Source organism: Denticeps clupeoides, chromosome 3, assembly GCF_900700375.1.
Source record: "Denticeps clupeoides chromosome 3, fDenClu1.1, whole genome shotgun sequence".
NCBI lineage: Eukaryota > Metazoa > Chordata > Actinopteri > Clupeiformes > Denticipitidae > Denticeps > Denticeps clupeoides.
Genome location: NC_041709.1, coordinates 25188363 through 25211709, shown reverse-complemented (window position 1 = coordinate 25211709; position 23347 = coordinate 25188363). Strand labels below are relative to the sequence as shown.

Below are 23347 nucleotides of genomic sequence, written 5' to 3'. Positions count from 1 at the left end.
AGAACATTTCCTTCCAAGAACAGTGTTGTCTGACAGCTAACAGGGTAAAAGGTTGCAACCACATGTTTAATAGGAGGGAGCTGGCACAGTGGAATGGTCAGTGGAGGTTATCTGGACGCCACAGGATCAGTGGAACGGAAATCTCTGTTTTCGTTTTTGGTCTTGTCTTCCTCCAAGCTGAGAACTTTTTTTGGACATCAAACGAACGCTATCTACACCCGATATTATGGGCAGCGCCAGCTGACGTCTGGCTTGCTGGCAGGAAGCTGTAATGAATGGTAAGCATCAGGTATGAAGGGCGTGTAAGCAAAATAGAAAAGGGTATGAACTTCTTCACTGGTGAACTATACTATAATCTGGAAATGACAGGAATATCAGAATAGGGAAACTTTTCAGTACTACTAATTTGCTCTACTAAGAAGATGCATCATCAAAGGCCTATGAAGCCACATATCATGGTACACACAGTATTTTACAACAGGTTCCATTTTATTTAATTAAGAAACATAAAAAACAGACTTTAGATCGCTGTACCTCTAGACAGATAAATTAATCCACACAATACAGCATAAAACAAAGATTTTCTGTCTTCTGACAAAAAATAAAAGACACTTAAATTAATCTTTTAGAAAAAAGCTGAAACAGAAGATTTTTAAATGATCAAAAGCATTACAGCGAAAATTTGAAACAAGCATAATACCCAATAACAGTAGAAAAAATGGCCTTTAGACAAAATGCACTTCATATTTCAGTTCATGTAATAGTTTACGTATCAAAACAACTGGATTCCATCAGCATTGTGCTTTCTGTACAATTACAATTAAATAGCCCTCTGAAAAAAACACACAAAGCTGGTGTTAAAATGCCTTGATCCTGCCATATCTATTAAAATGTATTATTAATATTTGTTGTGTTTTTAATGCCAATATTTTTATACCATAATAAATGTGTTTCCTTTCAAACTTTGTATAGAAAGTGTCTACAGCTATTTAGATTTGAAATGCATAGTACTATTATCTTTTTTGACGTCTGATTCTCTAACAGCCCTAATAAAATTGCAGTGATATAAACATTTTTACTAAAGACAAGTCAAAATAAAAAACCTATAAATTGCACAACATAATTTATTAAAACTACTGTTAGCACGTACTGTATGTTATGACCTCTATAATTAAAATATTGGAACAGTTACTGAACAGCGGAGTTGCTGGTGATTTGTTGTGGTTCCTTCATTAAAGCGAGACGTCTACTGGCTCTGGGATGTCGTTGTTCAGCTTGGCGTATTCCACAGTGTCCTGTTTCAAACACACATGGGAAATAAGTCTCTCACAGACGTATTCTTACTGTTATAATGAATCCCATTGCCTCATGGTCAAATATCTGCTCAGTTAGTCACTGATGAATGAGATCAGACCGATCCAGAACATTCACAATCAATCCGTGACCACGCAATACACATAATGAGCGCCACTAATCACTCATCACACATTGTGCTAGACCCAATCTTCAGGGAGGAGTCATGTGATCCTTTATTTTTTACATCCATTATACATTCATCCATCGGGACAACAGTTTGTGTATGGAGTGTATTCAGTTAGTTTTGTGTGTCTGTGTGTGTATGTGTGTGGAGGTGGAGGGTTTCTGTCTGGTTGCATAGGGAAGGAAACAGTGGCCCTGTTACTCTTTGTTCTACCGCTGGAAAATCGAAACGTCACTTCCTCTGTGTCTTTGTTTCTGTGTGTCTTAGTGTGGGGGGAAAAATGTCCTCAAAAAGTAAGACATTTTCATGGCCCACACTGAAGTCAATTCACATTTACTGCATATAAACCAAAGTTATGCTCTCACACCCCTTACTTCCTCTTTCTGAATGATTTAAAATCCCCTTCTCTCAATACACTAGCATCCATCTCCTTTCTTTCTCCTCCGTTTCCCTCTGTTCTCTGCACTCCTAATACCCATGGTACACAGGGGATGTCAGTGGAGACCACAAACTTGACTACGGCCAATGCCAACATGCCAATCGCTCTGAAGGGTGAACTAGTGAATATTACATTAGTGAACATGCCACACATGCTCCAATTTACAAAGATTCCAAGTACTTTCATGTTGAGCTAGGGCTTCATGTGAGTACACCTTGTTTACAATGCAAAAAAAATAATCACAGGTGCCGGCTGTATAACAAGGTTGGTGTCTGTTTAATTCATTAAAATGAATTTAAATACAGATATTTTAGGTTTTATATACTTTTGGTGTCAAACTGCACTCCAAATTTGACCATTTCAATCATCCTTGGTGAAACATTGTAATAACAGTAACTAACAGTATATTCTTGTGTGTGCATAGCATAGCCAGAGCTTTTTCAAAAGGTAAGTGTAACGGATAAGCTTTGCTTTCTTAGTTTTTCTTAGTTCACAGCCGCATGTGGAAATCAGTAGCATGTAGGGCTGTTTGACCATTTGGTGGACAGCTACAGAAAGAGAAGAGGAGAGTACATGCAGGGTGGTAGTAGCCTAGTGGGTAACACACTCGCCTATGAACCAGAAGACCCGGGTTCGAATCCCACTTACTCCCATTGTGTCCCTGAGCAAGACACTTAACCCTAAGTTGCTCCAGGGGGACTGTCCCTGTAAATACTGATTGTAAGTCGCTCTGGATAAGGGCATCTGATAAATGCTGTAAATGTAAATGTAAGAGAGGGGAAACTTACATCGCTCTCGAGCAGATCTGGGAAAAGAATAAAAAAAAACAAAAACAAAAAAAAAAAAGATTATAATTTAATATATAATTTAAACCCACAATAACCCCGACTGAATGGCCAACGCTCTTGAGAAAATTGCATGAATGGGTTTAAACATTATATATTATAACAAGCTTTAGTCTTGAGAATTCATTGCGATTTATGTATAGAACAATAGGCTTGTCTAGGATAGGGAAGGGTGACTCAGCAGCGTTCCCCTGGATAATGTGGAAAATATTATTACAGCCCTGTACACGACATCATGTCCGGAGACAGGTCATGGTTTGTCATGATCATAATCAAGACAATAATCATAAATGATTTAAAAAATCCAAAATAATCGTAAATAAATTCAAAAAATGATTGTCATAAACGTAAGTCATGTTTTCCCTGTCCTAGACCAGCCCATGGTTTTATATTATTCAAATTAAGTCAACATCATAGTCAACCCTTGCAAAACAATGTTACAAAGAAATGTTATTATTTAGGACTCGCTGAAGAACGTACGGTAAATTTGATCAATAACAATTCCTAGAATTACAGTTTTTTTCTATACAGCTGTAGTACATGCTTCTAGCCTCTGAGCAGACAATGTTAAGAGAATGCAGGGAATTAAACACTGTAATGCACATTAATGTAATTAACTCACATTGAAGACCTCTATATTCTTATACTGATGTCTACAGAAACGTTCTTACAACACGAAAAAAACAGTTGAGTGTTGTCCAATCATCGATTCACTAAAGCCAGGATAGGGTAGACATTTACATCCAGTTAGACTGGCATTCTCCTCAGCAGAATGTTGTGGCTACCTAGTGCAATGCTGTTTATCTATTGAAATGAATGAATCTTCCTGCGTTTCATCGGCATTTGTCATGCACATGCACACACTTTTGAGAGTGTGTGTGTTTGACTTACCCCGTGGGCTTGTCTGTAGTTCACTGTACACTGTATCTGTCCCTTTCTTTAATGGAACTGCCGAACAAGAAAACAGAAATGATCTCAACTCAATGCTATTTAATTCAGTAATGGACTATTTCTACGTCCTGGAGACACACCCTATCAAGTCCTCCCATGAAGACCCACGAGAAGAGCAGAAAGACATTGCGAGATCTCAAAGGGGCATGTAGTTAATGGCATAGGGATTTACCGAGGTAATTAGGTTCAGCCCTTCCTGTTTATGAAGTGAGCAAGATGCTTCTTAAAATAAAATATATAACACAACCATCTCCCACAACCAATAACTGTCGTCTGAATTATGAGTAATTAGGCCACTCCCAGGAAGGGTCTCTTATCGGTGCAAGAAAATCAAGGCAGCGGGAAAGTTACAAAGGAACACAGAAAAAAAGAAGAGAAGGAGAACAAATATACCAAGGTCTGGTGGGTAGTCAAAGTCTCTTCTCAAACATAAAGAAAATTAGCCAGAAGACAATGCTAGTTTCTATCTGTGTATTTCTGTTAGGTGTGTATAGTGTGTGTGTGTTTGGCCACCTCGTGCTGGGTCCACTGGCTGAGGGTGCACCACCTCCGTGTACTCTACATCTGGCTCGTGGTGCAGTGCTGTTCCGCTTTGGTCGCTGCATTCTGCAACCAACATATCCACGCTTTATAAATGTATCCCTGGCCAGGCTCATCACACACTATACGCTACATTTATAAAACCGTGCTTATGAGTAAGCAAAGCCTTTCTGTTGCAGTTATTCGAAAGAGCCATTTGGTTTCATTCGCACCTGCATTAGGAACTGGGAAGTTATGTTAAATGGCAGACATGAAGATATTAACAGTCTTTTGTATAGCATGCATTCGGCCAATCAACGTATACTTACATCACAGGTAGATCTTAGTGTAGCATGTCTATACCAAAAAACGCAGTAAAACTCGTTTCTACAACTACAACCACTCCTAGTTTGTGAGTGAACTTGCCAAAAAGGGGACCAATAGTCAAAGGAAAAACAGTTCCTGCTAATGGGCCTTTCAGTTTGGACGCTAGTAAATCAAGCAGGAATCAAAAGGGATAAAACACCCGAAGACATCTGACTGGTTGGACAAAAAGTAGATATTGCACTTTTGTTAACCTGTTGTTTATGGGTTATCAAGGTCCTCCACAGTCCAGGTTACAGGTAAACAAGGCCAAGCACCTCCAAATCTGCCTGCTGCATGTGACTTCATCATAGACGAACTTTCATGGGCACCACCCAGCACCCCAGAGCCCTTGTAAGGTACGGCACCAAGTGCACGGTACTGTAGCATGCAGTGGAAAAGCATCCATTTCAGATGTTGCTTACCAGAACCTGGTGTCCTCTCACTCCTGAAACTCACTCCGACATCAACTCGGACTGGAAGACACAGGGACATGGGAAGTAAGAGAAACCTCTCAGCCCAACCCAACACCCAAAAATGGCCACTTACAGGAAATGCCTGTTTTTGATGGGATCATGTTGTGGCCACGTTCATTGTAATCAACTGATTTTCTCAATTGGCCACATGCCAAATGTGGCTTCCTCAAATTTATTTACAGAAAATACTTTCACAGGTCTGAAACGAAACCCCCCCCTTTCTTCCCGAGAAGAGAACGTGGATGAAGAAGAGTGGACACACTCCAGTACATACAAAACAACCTGCTTTATTTATAAGTGCTTTTTTTCAGTGCATTGACCACAATATATACACACATGACAGTGTTTGGTATATCCAGTAAACAGTGACACATGCAGCGTGTAAACACTTCTGACAAATGTGCATAAAAGTACAGTGCAAGGCATGCAAACCTTCAAACAAAATGTTGCAGTGACAGCAAGCATCAAAATCGCAAAATCTGCAACAACATGCCAAAGGCTAAAAAGCAGAAGCAATGCTGAAGCTAAGTGAAGCAAGATAAATGGACATGTGGCATGGACTCCTGCCACCTTCAACGCCACGAAGGGAGTGGTTAGAAAGTGTGTAAGGGATTTAGGAAGCCATTTAATTGCTGGGCTCACCTATGCTCAATGCTAATAAGGATCTGAGCACTGAGGTGCCCAATTGGAGTTGGTTTAATTATTATTATTTTAATTTGGCAAATTAATTATAAACGTTATATTTCATTACTTATTCAATTGTATTAAAACATTAAAAAATGTTTTATACAATTTAAAACGTTTAAATTGTATAAAAGATAAAACGTATAAAAGATTTTAATTTCCTTCCACTACTCAGTAGGTCAGTACCGGCCTTGATACATAGACATTTAATTTAGACCCAATTTAATATGTGTCTCCTTAAGATCCATTATTTAATTTGAACATACAAAGGAAAATGAAATACTCCTCCTTGACGATTAATCTTAAACATCCACGGCAAAATTACTTTTGTATATAAAGAGAGCATAAATGAGCCTTTATGCCTCCATGTTAGCGTGTGTCAATCTATAGCCCCTTGAGTGCTTGAAGGATGCAAATCTATTCTAAGCTTTAGCATAGTATAAAAATAAAAGCATTTTCTTGGCATTCTTGCTCAATGTTGTCCGGTACAACATAGTTCATCATTTGCTCATTTCTCAGTCTCAGTAGCTGCTCCTGTAAGTGGTGCCGGCAGGAAGTGGCGGGACACTGTCCCACGTCCCACTGGGCGAGAATCCATCCATGGCGTCAAAGTGTGGCACTGCGTCTGTAAATAGACGGTGGGGTGGGTTCCCATGGCAACAGCTAACCACTGCTCACTAAATGATCCAGCAACCAACATACTCAGCTGGACATTTCAGCACATCGCACAAACATACACAAGCATCGCTTGCACAAGTTGTGACACACACATCAGTCGCCGCACACCTAAGTAAATGACAGGAGTCACACAGCCATGCACATCCCAGTCGGTTGTTTTCCAACACATTCCTCGTGCAGGATGTGTGGATGAAGAAGGTCAGGCCACAAGACAATGAGCTTCGGTTCCTCTAGCAGGAAACCGAAGGGGGGGGGGGGGTACGCCACGCCAAGGAGGATTAGATAAACAAAGGTGTCTGCAAGGCATGGGTGAAAAACCTTGCACAGGGTGTGTGAATTGAAATGCCTGCAAGACAAATAAACCACCCTCGACCCCATTAAACTCTTATTAATGGTCAAAACCATTAAGGGGTCAGGCCTCATAACAAACCGTAGGATCTCATGCTGTGTTCACGGTCATGAATTAGCATAAACAAATGGGAAAGAATGGATGGATGCATATGAAGACATGGACAGTTAATGAGACGAGACGTTACAATAAAACAAATACAATAAAAAAAAAAGAAGCTACCTTTATTATAAAGCTCGTCATGGGAAAGACTCGCTGTTACTGAGTCATCTGGTGTAGCGCTTGCAGGCTTTCTGAGAAATTTTGGAAATTAGGTCAGCATTGGCATTTCACACATGCAAAATGTAATACTGAACATTAGCAGCTAGCTTCTGAAAAAAATACAACCTGAATCCTAAGACGAATACAGAAATGTGTCTAGCTAACAAAATACGTCTGATGCTACACAGTCAAAATGCAAGGCAACTCACACTGACAGTTCAGCAGCCATTTCTCTTTTACCTGGGATACAAAGAAAAGACAAAGTGTGGTGGTATTTCTTGGTGTGTTTTTTTTTTTAATGGTTTTCTTTTTGGTTGGGTGGACTAGGTTCACTTTAGATAGACGAACAAGCTTTCTGTGAGGCTGGCGGACTGTAGGTCTCTCTACCTCTCTTCGCCTTGAAGCACACAACACCAAAGATCACGGCGGCAGTGACGGCGAGCAGGCAGGACACTGCTATCAAACCCTTCTTCCACAAGGCTAATTTCACTGCAACAGGGAGATGAGTTGTAAAATTATTTCCATGGGTTGGAATACAAAACAAATACATGTTATTTTTAGAAAATAAATTGTGTGGCTTCATTTAGTCGACAAAACCGGAGAAATTTGAAGTCATTGTAATGGTCACTGTTTTAAAGTCCACATTCTTTCTTGTACGAGGTGTTAAAGTAGGTTGTCAGTTATTTGGAGTACCTGAATATGAGCAGGATCTCTTAACCAAGATGATTGGCAAAAAAAAAAAAAAATTCTATCAACCATAGAGAGCACCCCACTGTCCACACATTGGTGCTTGCATCAGTTCAAATTGTGATGCTCAACTATACTCCATCCAGACCACTACACTTCACCGTGGAATATCACCTGTTATTGTCAACCCTACCCTGTCATAAGAACCTTGTTTATTTATAGCATTTAAGAGACACCCTTATCCAGAGCAATTTACAATCAGTAGAGACAGGGACAGTCCCCCTGGAGACACTCAGGGTTAAGTGTCTTGCACAGGGACACAATGGTAGTAAGTGGGGTTTGAATCGGCTTCTGGTTCATAGGCAAGTGAGTCCACTAGGCTACAACCTTTCTACCTCCTCACTTAAGTTTACAGTCTAGGACTGGTTAACTAAAGTGTTTTTGACTTCAAATTGACTGTGGCTTTGCCTTTGCAGCCAAAAGTGTATTAGCCAAATTAGAATATGATCAACCCTCACCATGAGCAGGACACTTTTATTTGAACTAAGAATTTCAACCAAACACCCACTGAAGTCAGATTTCCAACCCAGAACTTTAAGAGAACCTTACAAACCCTGATATCAAAATCCAAGGTGGCTAGCCTGTTATGTGAAAGGTATAGTAATATATTGGGGTGTGACAGAATACTTGACATGATATTGGGCTCCCAAAATTTTTAATAAAAACATTTTTCAAATGATATTGTCTACGGTGCAAACAATCATTCAAAGCAATATTATCAATTGGTATTGCTAACAATGGCTAACCTGACAAAGGACAGGTGGTGGCAGTATCTTATTGTGTCTAGGTATGGAAGCAGCAAGCCAATTAGCACCTCTGTATTCCACCAAGCTTCACGTCAGTAGGGCTTTATATTAGGTCAGGTCAGATACAACTACCTATATCATTAATAGCTGAAGGACATCATTGGGAACCCATGCATTGGGTACCAGGGACTTGTAATGCAGATAAAAGGCAGAGGAGCAATATAGTCTAAGCTGAGACCCAACAGTTAGAGCAGGAGAGAAGAATTGGGAAGAAGAAATGGGATTTGACAAAATGTAAGATCACCTGGCCAGAACTCTGGAGACTGGAGCCCTTCCGTATCTTATTCCTGCTCCATTCGGTGTATGACGCCCTTCCAACACCAACAAACCTACACTGGTGGTGGTCCCACTGTGCAGGTAAGTGGGGAAACAGGAACGATGGCACACATATTGGCCGAGAGTAAGACTGCTCTCAGCCAAGGAAGAAATAGATGGCGCCATGATAAGGACCTTAAAATATTGTCTGACATTTTGGAGCAGGAGAGACGGAAGAAGCACCAAACTCTCGTGAGACCAGTACAATCTATTCAAATCATCAGGGCAGGGGATGAGTCCACAATCCTCCAAGAAAACCACAAAAGGCATCTTGCATTTAGCATCATCATGGGATTGAGGCCTCAGAAAGACCAATAAATATCAGGCTTTGATCCAGCAATGTAATGAGAGAGGGTGGCAAGCCTGGCTAACCAGAAGAGCACAAATATAAAATATAATGCTCACAGTTTAGCTTTGCTTTAGTTTTGTCTTCTATGCTGAAGCCACACAAAATATTAATTTATATCAAAGGAATGTTTTATGTCTTTATGTTGATTAACATTAGACGTGAACTGTGAATGCCGATGTACCTTCAATGTTGACAGAGTTGCTCTTTTCCTGGTTGGCTGCGTTCGCAGCCTCACAGTAGTATCTGCCTGTCATGTCTCTGGTGATGCTGTCGATGATGTGGTGGTTGGAGTTTCCATGAACAACTTTGCGTCGAAGAGGTTGGTTGGTGGTGCTACTGTACCAGGAGAAGGTGATAGGAGGCGTTCCACTTGGCACACTGCAGATAAGGTACACCTGGTCGCCCTCTGTGATGTCACCTGCTACAAGCAGCTGAGGTTCGCTGAGAGGCACTAAGAAGGACATTAGAAATGTGTAAAACCATAGATACGTACATATATACATAAACAGTGCATCTGGAAAGTATTGACAGCGCATCACTTTTCGCAATGCTCCATACTACATACTACATACTACACGCAATGCTCCATAATGACAACATGAAAAAATGTTTACTTGATGCTTAGGGCTCTCATGTTTTGAAGACTGTTAAGAGTGTCATTCCACTAAACTCCACCACCACCACCCTGCCCCGCCCATTCTCAGATGGTCCTCAAGGAAGATCAGGGGAAACGGGAGGCACCTCAGTTCAATTTTGAGGTTCATGGCAAAGGCTGTGAATGTGTTCATTTATTTTAATAAATTTTCCAAAACCTCAAGTAGACTTTTTTTCATGTTGTCATTATGGGGTGTTGTATGTAGAGTTCTGAGGAGAAAAATTAATTAAATCCATTTTGGAATAAGGCTGTAACACAACAAAATGTGGGAAAAGTGATGCGCTGTGACTACTTTATAGATGCATGCACACACACACACACACACACACACACAATAATAATGACCTTCTATAATCTGAGCATTTTCTGGGAGCTTGACTGGATCAGTTTATATTTTTTCCTTCAGAACATTAATAATGTCAAGAAGGTCACAGTTTGAAATCACCATGATATTCAATCAGCCAAACTCTGCTTGGTCGTTTTCTCAGTACACACTCTTCACTCACATTGAACCCTCATTGCCAGGAGTAAATAAAAATATACAATCACTCTGTCGTACGTTTCTTGCACTTTGACACACACCCCTTTATGGTGGCTTAATTCAATTGCCCAGGTTTCAGGGACTCACCTACAACTTGCACATTTAGATGTTCGCTCATGTAACCGTGGCCATGGTTCTGAGCCCGGCACCGGAACTTCCAGATAAATTCTGTCCTGTTGACGGTGGCTGTAAACACTGCTGTGGTGTTAGGCTGCTGCACCGTGGTTGTGTTGATGACATCCTCGTCATAATAAAGGCTGTAAGTAATGGGGAGACTCCCATTCTCAGAGTGGCAGCAGATATCAAAAGGGCGTCCCAGGATGACCTTTCCCATCACACTGAGTACGGGCTGGGAGGCGAGCACTGGGCCAAATTAAACGAAACATTTTATGAACGCCATTCGCACACAAAATACAAAATGCAACAAGTTTCACATAGTAGAGTAGAATAGTCTACGTGAATAGACTATCAAACCACTTGCTACAAAGTAGTGCAGTGGTGTCCTAGCTGGTAAGGAAGCGGAACCGTTATCGAAAGGTTGTGGGTTCAAATCCTGAACCACCAAGGTACCACTGAGGTCCCCTTGATCAAAGCACCATCCCCACACACTGCTCCCTGGCCGCCCAATGCTCACCAAGGGTGATGGGTTAAAAGCAGAGGACACATTCCGTTGTGTCACCGTGTGCTGTGCTGCAGTGTTTCACAATGACAATCCTTTCAGTTTTCATGTCCATCACAGCACAGCAGATATACATCATCTGAAGATCTATTACAGACGCAGAATGTGTGAGAATGACACCTCTGAGTCACGAGTTGGCTTTTTAGATGAGGCACCTCTCTTATCTAAACCAAACTATTTTGGGTGGGTGAGAACACGTTTCCTGTTGTGTGAGAAAAGGCAATGTGCAAGTCTGATTCTGTGAACACAGTTTACCTTTGGCTTTGAAGACCAAGCCTGGGCTCTCCTTCTGGATGGATTTAGCTGTGGCTTTGCATGTGTAATTTCCATTGTCAGTAGAGCTTGCCTGCTTCACAAAAAATCCTGAAGAGGTCAACAGACGCCCGTCTTTGAAGATCGAATACCTGATGTCCCTGTTGTGGATTCTTGATGAGGAGAAATTGTGACTTTGGCAGCTGAGAGAGAAATTGTCCTGCTCAAAAACCTCAGGGAGACTTATGGTCAAAATGGGCTGGGAGAAAATCTCTGTAGGGTTAACGCAGTGTTTCTCATTAACATCAGAACCTCAGAAACAGAACCTCAACTGAACTTTCTCATATCAAAGCATGTTTGCTAATGTCCTATCATGAACAGATTTACAGAAAAGGTCAGCATGACACATGCACTGAGATATTTTTGCTCAAATTTGCAAGCATAGTCTCTTACCTGCAACAGTCAGGTTCTTCTTGTCAACTTTTCCTGCAGAACCTATCATCACCTTGCACATGTACTCTCCAGAATCCGATTTGAGCACATTTTTGTTGACATTTATTACGTTCAGACCACTCTTCAGGATTAAAGTGTCTTTGATCAAACTGAGAGTTTTGCTCAATTGTCCATGCATATGTGCACGACCCAGGCGGCAGGTGAAGTCCACAGAGTCGCCCTCAATTACTTCATAGGAAGGCGAAATGGTCAACAAAAGATCGAGTGAAAGTTCTGAAGAAGGAAAAAAAAAAAAAAAAAAACATTCATTACTATGAAAAATTATAATAATGGGAACGGAATACAATAAAGGCTGTTTTCCTGTGACAGCAATATATTCAGAATATGAAATGCACACGTAAGGCAGCTGAGCTGCATGCTTTTGTCAATTAATATTTGCAAATCAGCAACATCATAATCAACATGAATATTAAAAAATTCAGATTTGTATTTGAGTGCATGAAGCAGATTAAGCAATTCCAGATGACAATATGATTTCACCACTCAGAAGTATCTCATTAAATAGAATTATTATTATTTATATTATTATTACTGCAGAACTTCAAGTACTTTTTTTCTTGCAAAGCTTCTAATTGTGTCTCACCTTGAACAAACATGGCATGTTCAAAACTCAGTTTGGACCGCTCAACTTCACCCAGCAGCTGGACGGTATAGTCACAGGTCAGCTTCATGGTCCCTTTCCTACTGATGTCCAGCTCCACCTCAGCCTGGTTCTGCGTTGTGGTTTTGGTCCGGATATTTTTGCCATCTGCGAAAATGAAGAAGGTGAAGGTTCCTCGTTCCTCTGGGGCACTACATGCCACCTTCACATTGTCCCCCTCTGTGGCTGAAGAACTGGATACCAACAGAACTGGAGTCTGGAGACCTGGTGGGGGACAACCAATTAAATCATTGTTATTAATACGTACATATTCTAAAACATATAAAAAATCAATTTGGAAGTCATAATCCACGTACAAACAACACAACACACACAAACATTCGTTGATGACCTTTACCTTTAATTAACTTTGGTTTGTTATAATTGTAAGAATGGACATCAGGGGAGCCTGCTTTTGCCTTGCATAACAGATGTCTGCAGGGGGAGGTGTGACATTCCTGTGTCGACGGTTGTGGGTGAAGATTCGACACCCCGGTTTTTACATGTCTTTTGTCCGACGGCAACGTGTGAAGTATCAGCCGTCAGGACCGCCCACCCTCTTTGTCTTCCCCAAATGGGAGGCACCGGGGGCGTGACATCAGAAACAACAGGTTCTGATTGGTCAGTGACAACTTCCTGTAGGCCAGTGACAACTTCCTGTAGGCCAGGGGTATAAAAGTCTGCTCACATGTGGAAAAAGGACCTCTGAGCTATCTTGCTCAGGGGGTTTTCCATCGGAAGCCGGAAGGCTTCTGAGACTTTCTCTCCCCCTCTCTTTCTCTTCTCCCTCTTTACTCTTTCTTCTCATATTTATTTTCTCTGCAACCTTGGTACCTTTTTACATTCAATATTCACATGTAACTACAATAATTATTTACCGGTGTTAATAAATTAGAAACTGTACATTTTTAACCTCTATTGTGCCATGCCTCTTTCTGCCAGGTAACATCAAATTTGAGTGGTTGAATACAGTGCTTTGTGTGGAGGGAGAAAGAGTTTTTTCTACACACTCTGTTCTCTTCTCCCACACCACATGGTCTTCATGGTTTTTACATAATAATGGGGCTTTGCTCACCCCGGTTTTACTCCCCACACACTGCTCCCCAGGCGCCTGTCTCGGCTGCCCACTGCTCACCAAGGGTGATGGTTAAATGCAGAGGACACATTTCATTGTGTCACTGTGTGATGTGCTGCAGTGTTTCACAATGACAATCACTTCACTTTCAAATTATGCAAAAGTCAAAACCTGATCCCTGATCATAACAAATACATTTAAGAATGTGTATTTTCATACAATTTTTATGGAAGAGTGTGACACAGTAAAATATTTTGTGGCATGTTTGAAGACCCAGCAACTGATCTGAAGGTCATGTGGAGGTCCAATGTTTGCTCAGTGCTCAGTCGTTCTGACTCACCAGTCACTCTAAGACTCTCATGCTCGCTGGTCTTGCTCTGGTCCTCGATGGAGATGCGACATCTGTAATTGCCTGAGTCGGACACCCTGGCCTGGTTGATGATGTATGAGAAGTGGTCCACGGCTTTAGTTGTGCCATTAAAGACCTCGCTCTCATCCTTCAGAATGGAGAAACGGTAGTCCAGTGTGACCCCTATAACAGAGCTGACTTTGGCCTGGCAGAGAACAGTCACATGTGTGTCCCTCTGAACTGAGGCGCTGGGCTGAATCGAAACGCTGATGCTGTTGATGATGAATGCTGAGGGGACACATAAAATATGCATTTAAATAATCTATATTTATATCTACAGTACAGGCCAAAAGTTTGGACACACCTTCTCATTCAATGTGTTTTCTTTATTTTCATGACCATTTACATTGGTAGATTCTCACTGAAGGCATCCAAACTACGAATGAACACATGTGGAGTTATGTACCTGGCCTCCACAGTCACCGGACCTGAACCCAATCGAGATGGTTTGGGGTGAGCTGGACCGCAGAGTTTTTTTGTCATAGTCATGTGAGAAAATTAGGACACCCCATTAAATAATCAGCTCTTTATTAGGAAATGTTTACATATCAATGTCCAATCAGGTTTTTATGTATGTCTGGAAAAGAAAGTGACTTAATTACAATCAAACAATAAAAATTAACATTTATTTACACATCAAAAAATATATATATGAACAAAAATGTGTATTTTAATGGAGGAAAAAGTTAGGACACCCTACCCCCAAATAACTAGTGTTGGCCCCTTTGGCTGATATAACTTCAGTGAGATGCCTTTGGTAGCCTTTTACCAGTCTCTGACATCGATCAGGAGAAAGTTTGCCCCACTCCTCAACGCAGAATTCTTGCAGCTGTGAGATGTTGGAGGGTTTTCTTGCATGTACAGCCCGTTTCAAGTCACCCCACAGCATCTCAATGGGATTAAGGTCAGGGCTTTGACTTGGCCATTTCAGGACTCTCCAGTTCTTAGTTTTTAGCCAGTATTTGATGGATTTGCTGGTATGCTTTAGGTCATTGTCATGTTGTAGTATCCAGTTCCGCTTCATCTTAAATTTTTTTGCAGATGGTTTTACATGTTCAAGCACCCTCTGATATACACAGTAGAATTCATGATGGATTCTATGATGGTGAGCTGGCCAGGTCCTGCTGCAGGAAAGCATCCCCAAACAAAGATACTGCCCCCTCCATGCTTCACAGTTGGTATGAGGTTCTTTTCTTGGAAGGCTGTATTTGGTTTACGCAAAACATGTCTTCTGTTCTGGTGTCCAAATAATTCAATTTTAGACTCATCTTTCCAAAGAACATTATTCCAGAAGTCATTGTCATTTGTCTACATTCGCTCTGGTAAAATTTAGTCTGGGCTTAATGTTTTTCTTAGAGAGCAAAGGTTTCCTCCTTGCACACCTCCCATGAAAGTCAAACTTGTGTAGTCTCTTTCTGATAGTAGAGTCATGCACTTTCACATTGACAGTGGCCAGAGCCTGCTGTAGTTCCTGTGATGACATTTTAGGATTTTTGATGACTTCTTTGAGCATCTTACAGTCTTCTCTGGGGGACAATTTGCTTGGATGGCCAGACCTGGGCATGGTGGCAGTTGTTTTGAATGTCCTCCACTTGCAAACAAGTGGATGGTGGAATGGCTGATGTCAAATTCTTTTTAAGTCCCTTACCAGACTCATAAATCGGCCACAATCTTCTTTCTGAGGACATCAGACAGCTCTTTAGATCTCACCATGGTACTCACTTCAACACTCAGGAGCACACCAAACGAATCTGAGGTTTAACCAGGGCAAGGCTCCTTATTTATTCCTCACCAGAAATAGCATTCTTTTTAAATTACATTTCACAGAAAGTTTTAAAAAGGCTTTTCTTAATTTTGAAATGTTTAGTTATATTATTTGGATCACTCAATAACATTTATATTTATAATTTATATTAACTATCGATATGTCCAAATATATTTAAAAATATACAGGCTTTCATAGGGTGTCTTAATTTTCTCACATGACTATGTACAATGTACATACACTACATACACTTAATTGAAAACCCCTCCCACCCAGACAGAACATAGGACATGATACACAGAAGACATAGAAGACAAAGTTGTGCAGCAGCAATAAATAAGTCACAGAAGGCTAAGTTGCATAAAGTGAATGTGCATAATTTAAAGTGTCAGTGCATAATGTTAAGTAAGTTACATATTTTAAAGCGTAAATTGATTTATTGCTCATAGAGAGAGAACCACAGTTACTGTGTGTTGAATAGCCTGATGGCACTAGGGTAGAAACTGTTCCTGAATCGAGGGGCCAACAAGTGCTAAACACCTCTGGGAACTCCTTCAAGACTGTTGGAAAACCATTTCAGGTGACGACCTCTTGAAGTTCATCGAGAGAATGCCAAGAGTGTGCAAAGCAGTAATTAGAGCAAAGGGCGGCTATTTTGAAGAAACTAGAATATAAAACATGTTTTCAGTTAGTTCACCTTTTTTTGTTAAGTACATAACTCCACATGTGTTTATTCATAGTTTTGATGTCTTCAGTGAGAATCTACCAATGTAAATGGTCATGAAAATAAAGAAAACACATTGAATGAGAAGGTGTGTCCAAACTTTTGGCCTGTACTGTATATTAGAACAGGAATAAGGCATGTAATTGTGGAATTTTTGCTGAGTGGTGCACTATGCGAGACCTACAGGTTCATGCTACATTGGAAGTGCAGCACTCTTTTTAAGTGTGAGATCAAAGGAATCAACAGATTCAACAAATAAAACAAGAAATAACCCCTGAGTAGGATACAAATAAAATTAAATTCCTTATAATTATAATTTTCGGTATCATGAAGAAGAGAAACTAACTTTCTTTTTTGTAATTATTTCCCCTTGTGTGATTATTTCTGTCACCCAGAACATGATCTTTAATGATTTTTTAAATAAATGATCATCTCACACATACACTTCTTCCTCATTCTGGATGATTGTTATTAATTTATGACTGATGCCCGACCCAAAAAACTCAGTTCAGTCCTTACACAAATTCACTTTGAATCAGCAATGAATCAACACGTGAGGGTCTTTCTATGCTGTCACCAGTAGCGTCCGGACAAGTGGCATGAACCCAATCGTTCCACTTCAACCCTCCATGACCCAGTCAAACAGGGCCCAGCCCGACCCAGGGAGGAAACACACACCCACCATGGAGCATCTCTGGAGACCACGCCTGCTGAATGTGGTTTACACAACATGAGTTTAAGAGCCTAAAAACGAGTTGCCTGTAATCACCAACAATGCCCCCATCAGATATCCGTACCCCCAATCAACACTATCCTGTTTAGTCTTGGCTGATAAGGACATTGTCTCTGGAGGGTGGGCGTTACACAAAACCACCACAGAGTAGCCTGATGGGACATGAACCTGTCACCAGCTCACACAACAAAAAGCTATGTCAAAGTTTCTTATTAAATATCACAAAAGGTCCTTTAGGTTTGGACAGATTTTTTTTTTTTTAAATAATGATGTTGTCAGATCCACATATGCAGAAGCCACAACTCAAGACTAATTGTTGCTGTTAAAGTTGTTCCCTTCATGTATGCAGATGTTCCATCATTAACAGTTTTTTCCAGCAACCAGTCAACCTTTACAACATTAACAATGTCTGGATTTTTTTATGGATCAGACATTTAGGTCCTGAAAATCAAGGACATGTCTATACGCCTCCGAACCTTTGAATGCTGCTGTATGTAGTATCTGAAAGACTTCTGGAGTTGATTTGACTATTAGTCTTGCTCCTGCAGACTTGTTTCTGCCCAGTGAATGTGTAAAATTAGCGCATTACAATTGTTAGAGTTTTGACTGGGAATGCATAACTGATCCAACATAAAACTAAACTTTGACCAGGTATCTCCTTTCCAACATAAACCCTGGCACCAGTAGAATTTTTTAAATAATTTTTTACATGACTGGCCGAACTTACATGACTGGCCGTCTGCTCTTTGCCATGCAGATTCGAAAGTCCAGCGGGAACATAGGAAAGAGAAGAACAAACACAACGGTCACCTGATTGCTGAGAGCCAAACCTTAAATGCCAAACATGTGGACCACTGAGCCTCCAGAGGTGGCAGGTAGGACTTCATACAGGCGGCGTAGTGGACGTCCTCCCAGGCGATGAAGAGTAGAAGGAAGAAGAGCAGGCCGGTATCCATTCTGAACAAAGGTCCCAGGGTGACTGGTCACTCGTGGGAGAAATGAAGAGCTAGAGGAGTGGGTGGTGTCAGTGAGTTTTGCTCTAATTTGGCAGGAAGCGACCATAGTTTCCTCAGGAAGTGTGAGCCAGGGCTCTGGGCCCTGGCTGTGCTCAGATTCTGGCAAGTGATGGGCCAAACAAAGCTTCTGAAATTCTCCGACAACCCCCCCCCCCACCTACTGGACGCTTTTGATATAGTCACACTTCCATCTCTGTTCTTTGAATACCAAGTGTTTGGTATTCAAATTGGACAGTACGTAGCGGCTTACACCAGGCAATCAGTGTGATTCCGCTCAAATATAAGTGCATTTAAAATGCACAAATAAATGAAAGGGGAGTAATAAATTAGATTCAAATATCAAATCAACATAATTGTAACTACATTTAGTTTAAAAACCTAGCAGTACTGAGTAAGTAACCTATGTACTCGTGTACATGAATATGGATGTTGTAGCTGTCATTTACCCTGATCAATGTATTAATTGCCATTTACTGCTTAAAGGGAGTGCAGAATTATTAGGCAAATTAGTATTTTGCCCACATCATCCTCTTCATGCATGTTGTCTTACTCCAAGCTGTATAGGCTCGAAAGCCTACTACCAATTAAGCATATTAGGTGATGTGCATCTCTGTAATGAGAAGGGGTGTGGTCTAATGACATCAACACCCTATATCAGGTGTGCATAATTATTAGGCAACTTCCTTTCCTTTGGCAAAATGGGTCAAAAGAAGGACTTGACAGGCTCAGAAAAGTAAAAAATAGTGAGATATCTTGCAGAGGGATGCAGCACTCTTAAAATTGCAAAGCTTCTGAAGCGTGATCATCGAACAATCAAGCGTTTCATTCAAAATAGTCAACAGGGTCGCAAGAAGCGTGTGGAAAAACCAAGGCGCAAAATAACTGCCCATGAACTGAGAAAAGTCAAGCGTGCAGCTGCCAAGATGCCACTTGCCACCAGTTTGGCCATATTTTAGAGCTGCAACATCACTGGAGTGCCCAAAAGCACAAAAACTACTTCCAAAAACATTCAGCTTTGATATTAATGAGTTTTTTGGGTTCATTGAGAACATGGTTGTTGTTCAATAATAAAATTATTCCTCAAAAATACAACTTGCCTAATAATTCTCCCTGTATATACTTTGAATAAAATGTACAGAATTATTATTATAAGCTGAAAATATTTACTAATTGACAGAACAGCAAATTTCAAAACATACAAAAATTGATAAAGTGAAAATGTTTTTTTTTAAAGGTATATTATTATAAGCAATGTGAAGGAAAGAGTATTTAAGTATTTAAGAGTAGGAATAAAATATAATCTTTCGATAAAAAGAGAGCACAGTGCAGCAGTGTTGGTTTGTGATGGATTGTGAGCTTTTCAGATGTATATGTTACTAAGAAGCTCTTGCCTTCCATGACATCATGTGATATTTTACGACCTCTCAGCCAATAAAAATGCCAGGTCAGAGCACTGGAATGATCCTTTGTAGATATTATTTTTTAACATTACATTACAAAACAAAACCACCCGACCTCTTTTCATCAGAGAACCAGTCCATACTGTGCTATACATAACAAATGAATATCAATGTGAGCAAAGGTATTATTTTCTTAATCTTTTGAGGTTTTGTGCTTTTAACTTTAGTGAGCAATTAATAAAAAAGAAACCAAGTGTACTTCAGATAAGTGTGGTGTTTATTTGGTTTATTTCAATGATTTCTTTTTTTTAAACAACAGTCAGCAAAAGCAGTCTAGTCACAAACAACACCTGATTGTTTTCCGTTTCTCACTGTTTCGTTTCAACCAGATTCCTTCTACTACAGTCGTTCTGTTTTTATCTAAAATGTTAAAACTCAAAGCAGGATGCCGGGCATGTGTTTCCGAGCATGGTGGAGCTGTAATGGCGCCCTCGCACCAGAAGAGGACGCCAGTGCGGCGCGTGAGCGGGGCAGGACCAAGCCATAGTCTCCTGTCATGACCAGGCCGGTGGTAAAGCAGAGTAAAGGGCAATGATTTTCAATTCCCAGCCAAAATCAGACCCCCCACAAAAAATGTACAAAGAAAAACACACTGCCCTCAAGGGCAAACAAAAGATTAAACGTGATTTGATAGAAAATATAAGCATGTGAACTGTACAAGCGCTAACAGGCGTCCCTGATCTGACCAGATTCACTCTGGCACTTCACGGGTCGAGGAAAACCAGTATTACAGATGTCGCTGGCGGTTAGCAGCACTGGTACAGCCCATGAGGTATACAAAGGGGTCGGTGGAATAAACAGAGTCCTCGATATCAAGTCAACAGAATTAATGAATTCCAGTAAACAAACAAATTAACCAAGAGAAAAAACATCTGTATGCACTACTAAAAACCTTAATGCAAATAGGTTAAAAACGTAAAAGTGAGGGCTTTGTGAGGGCTGGCAGCATTACGTTGGAGCCTCAGGGGTATTCCGAGGCCTCTGCGGAAGTTTCCGTGACTCTCGTGAGCATGTGAGGTTTGGGACTGGACAAGAAGCTCAGGACCCAGAGCCTGCCAGACCTAGGACACGAGGCTAGAATGTTTCAGTCCACTCTGCAGAGTAACACTCTGTAGTGCACCTGTTGAGGCTTCTTGATGCGTTCAACGAAAATACAAACAAAAAAGAAAATAAAATATTACAAAACATGAATCAGACAAAAACAAAATACCACAAAAAATCTAAATAAATAAAATATAGAAAACAAAAAGACCATAAAAGAAACAAAACCAAAAAAAGTAATAATAATAAAAAAACAAAAACAAAAAACAAAGAAAACAACAACAAATAATAAAACAGACACACAAGACCCTTATTGCTAAAGTAGGTGCTCGAGCTGAAGAGAGCCTCTGCGGAGGGTCCGGTGGACACCCAGCGCAGCAGCCTGGGACTCATTTGGCACTTTGTGTGTCTTCAGGTTGGGGCTTAAAGGCCTGGCAATTTTCAGACTTGGGTTTTTGTGCTCTGTGCAACACACACACACACACACACACACACACACACACACACACACACACACACACACATGGACCTTGCTTTACAAACACATTCTCCACCACTGTCAGAGCTCCCCGCCATGTATTTGTGCTCGGGCAGCGCGGTGGACGCCACCTTGGCTTTGCAGGGAACTACAAGAATTCGTATCTTCTTTTTATTAACTTCCATTCCCCCAGGGCCAGGGGTCGAAGAAGCCCAAAGTTCAAAGAGGCAGCCACGATCACAGGGGACTTGAGATGATGCCCACTGTAGGTCTTTTGTTTGACCTTTAAAATAGAACCTCTAACTCTTAATTTTCTTTTTTATATGCAGTTTAAATATACACACTCCTCAGCACAGCCAAGTCTACAATCAATAGCTCCAAAATAATCATCATTATCATAATAGTTATCGCAAGATTCAGCAGCCATCACTAGACATTCAGGGTGAGAGTTTGCATATGTACATTGAAAGTCATTTACATCCCAGCTCTCGTGAGGACGGGAGAGCGGCGTTGGCGGTGGTGACAGGGGTGCTGGGCATCGGAAGGGCTGGGTCAGAGGGCACCGGAGCGTCCGTCAGGGTGTTATCTTTGCCTTTTTTCCGCTGAGTAGATAGACATGTAGTAGTCGTTACTGCCCACGGCCAGGTGAGGCTGCAGAGGAAACAGCAGAACAGGGATCAGCACACAACCCCACAAGTGCTCCCATTGGCTGATTCTAACCTCTGTCAAATCAATGACCTCCCCCCTCAAAAAGTGAAACTGGACAATTTGGTGAGAATCCTGGTCACCCCTCAGTTCATGTGAGCACCATGGCCACATGAAACGAAACTTCATTAAAAACACACTGCGTATTTGGGGCAATGTCCTTCTGCAACTTATCGGCATGCCTCACCTACACCTACAAAGTATTTCAGTAGATGATGGTTGTTGCTCGCATGACGAGTTATTTCAGGCAAAGGGTCATCCAGAGTTTGCATGAGAAAAATGCTCATGACAACGGTAATTGCTACAGTAGTAGTAAATGTTTTGAAGAAGGAAACAAAAAAAAAAAAAAAAAAACAGAACGCAGACTTAAGTGTGATAAATTCTTCTGCGTTGCTTTCCAAGTGGCATGAATGATATAGCATGCAATAAAGTAATCAGAAGTTTTTTAAGCTACTGTGACAGCCCCTCCCAGTTTCCCATCACAGTAAATCTAGAGCTGATGGTGAAATGCAGGTGAGTCCTGGGACGTACCCAGTAGGGGTGGAAGGCTAAGCAGCTGATGGCTCCAATCCGCTGGCCCATGAAACCGTCATAATACTTGATGTTGCTGATGACGTCCCCGTTGGAGTTGTAAACGGCAATGAATTGGTTCATCGATCCACTGCAGAAAAATTTGGAGAAAAATTTACAACTTTGCCCAAACATATCTAAAAGTCTACAGTTAATCTGCACTACTATTGAGATATGGAATTCTGACCATCTCATCCAGAGAAACTTACCATCACCAGCACTCTTGGAGACAGAATTCAGTGGTATATAGTGGTGTAAACAGAATGCACCAATTTAATTTTACTTCCCTATTAGGAAAATGTCGCTTTGTAATATTATTTAATACTAGCCTGTCTATGGTCCTGCAGTGACTAGAAATGGCGATATGTATAAAGAGTGCTTTTCTGCTTCACCATTCAGAGAGCAGATATGGAATTTAGCCTGTTATGACATCATAAGGGGAAAGGTTACCTCCCCTTTCTCATGCTTTTTCCGCCCAGATAATTTCTCAGCCCTCCCCTAAAACATTATCTCCACCGACCGTCATGGCTTCCAAACTTACATTCTTACATTCTTACTTACATGTAATACTTACATTCTGCTACATACTGTGTCAGTGTAATATCCAAAGTCACAGCCTAGTGATTCCTGTGTGCCTTATGTTATAATAATTCAATTTTATTCTATTTATTCTATTCTTTGTATCCAACAAAAGCATTCTTCTGTGTGTTGCACAGCTATAACTATGCAGGTGACAAATAAAAATCTTGAAAAATCTTGATCTGAGTGAAAAAATGTTTTGATCATATCACAGTCTGGAATGGTCTAGATCAGTGGTTCCCAAAATGTT

The 23347-nt window shown here is 40.8% G+C and overlaps 2 protein-coding genes across 12 annotated transcripts in view; both read right to left on the bottom strand.

Annotated features, from left to right (window-relative positions):
* Positions 1-735: 735 nt before the first annotated feature.
* Positions 736-18255, bottom strand: pecam1b (platelet and endothelial cell adhesion molecule 1b). 6 transcript variants are annotated; one of them, XM_028973115.1, is made up of 16 exons: positions 18138-18255; positions 17976-17987; positions 13958-14254; positions 12486-12767; positions 11843-12115; positions 11393-11662; positions 10546-10821; positions 9444-9713; positions 7433-7534; positions 7255-7285; positions 7007-7077; positions 5023-5073; positions 4229-4321; positions 3656-3712; positions 2708-2724; positions 736-1295 (listed from the first exon to the last, which is right to left on the bottom strand). In XM_028973115.1, exons 1-16 carry the CDS (start codon positions 18202-18204, stop codon positions 1233-1235), a joined length of 2232 nt encoding a protein of 743 aa, XP_028828948.1. In that variant the 5' UTR covers positions 18205-18255; the 3' UTR covers positions 736-1232. The 6 variants fall into 6 exon arrangements, 4 of the variants coding, with proteins under 4 accessions (XP_028828948.1, XP_028828949.1, XP_028828950.1 ...); XR_003749182.1 differs by lacking the exons at positions 736-1295; positions 2708-2724; positions 3656-3712 and having other exon boundaries at positions 4297-4321; positions 7007-7073; XR_003749183.1 differs by lacking the exons at positions 736-1295; positions 2708-2724; positions 3656-3712; positions 7255-7285 and having other exon boundaries at positions 4297-4321.
* A 1668-nt stretch (positions 18256-19923) lies between these two features.
* rptor (regulatory associated protein of MTOR, complex 1) overlaps positions 19924-23347 on the bottom strand; it is a 116054-nt gene continuing 112630 nt past the window's right edge. For all 6 annotated transcript variants that reach the window (XM_028972734.1, XM_028972733.1, XM_028972736.1 and 3 more), the window contains 2 exons: positions 22480-22609; positions 19924-21894 (listed from right to left, as the gene is read on the bottom strand). In XM_028972734.1, coding sequence (XP_028828567.1) covers positions 21826-21894; positions 22480-22609 — 199 coding nt within the window. In that variant the 3' untranslated portion in view covers positions 19924-21825. The remainder of the gene's footprint in view (positions 21895-22479; positions 22610-23347) is intronic.

Excerpts from the sequence above, each read along its gene's own strand:
- pecam1b (XM_028973115.1), bottom strand. The coding sequence starts at position 18,204 with ATGGATACCGGCCTGCTCTTCTTCCTTCTACTCTTCATCGCCTGGGAG. Across the intron at positions 9,714-10,545 it reads TCTAAATGTGCAAGTTGTAG|TGCCTCTCAGCGAACCTCAG; the intron begins GTGAGTCCCTGA and ends TGTCCTTCTTAG. Across the intron at positions 4,322-5,022 it reads TGAGAGGACACCAGGTTCTG|AATGCAGCGACCAAAGCGGA; the intron begins GTAAGCAACATC and ends TGTTGGTTGCAG.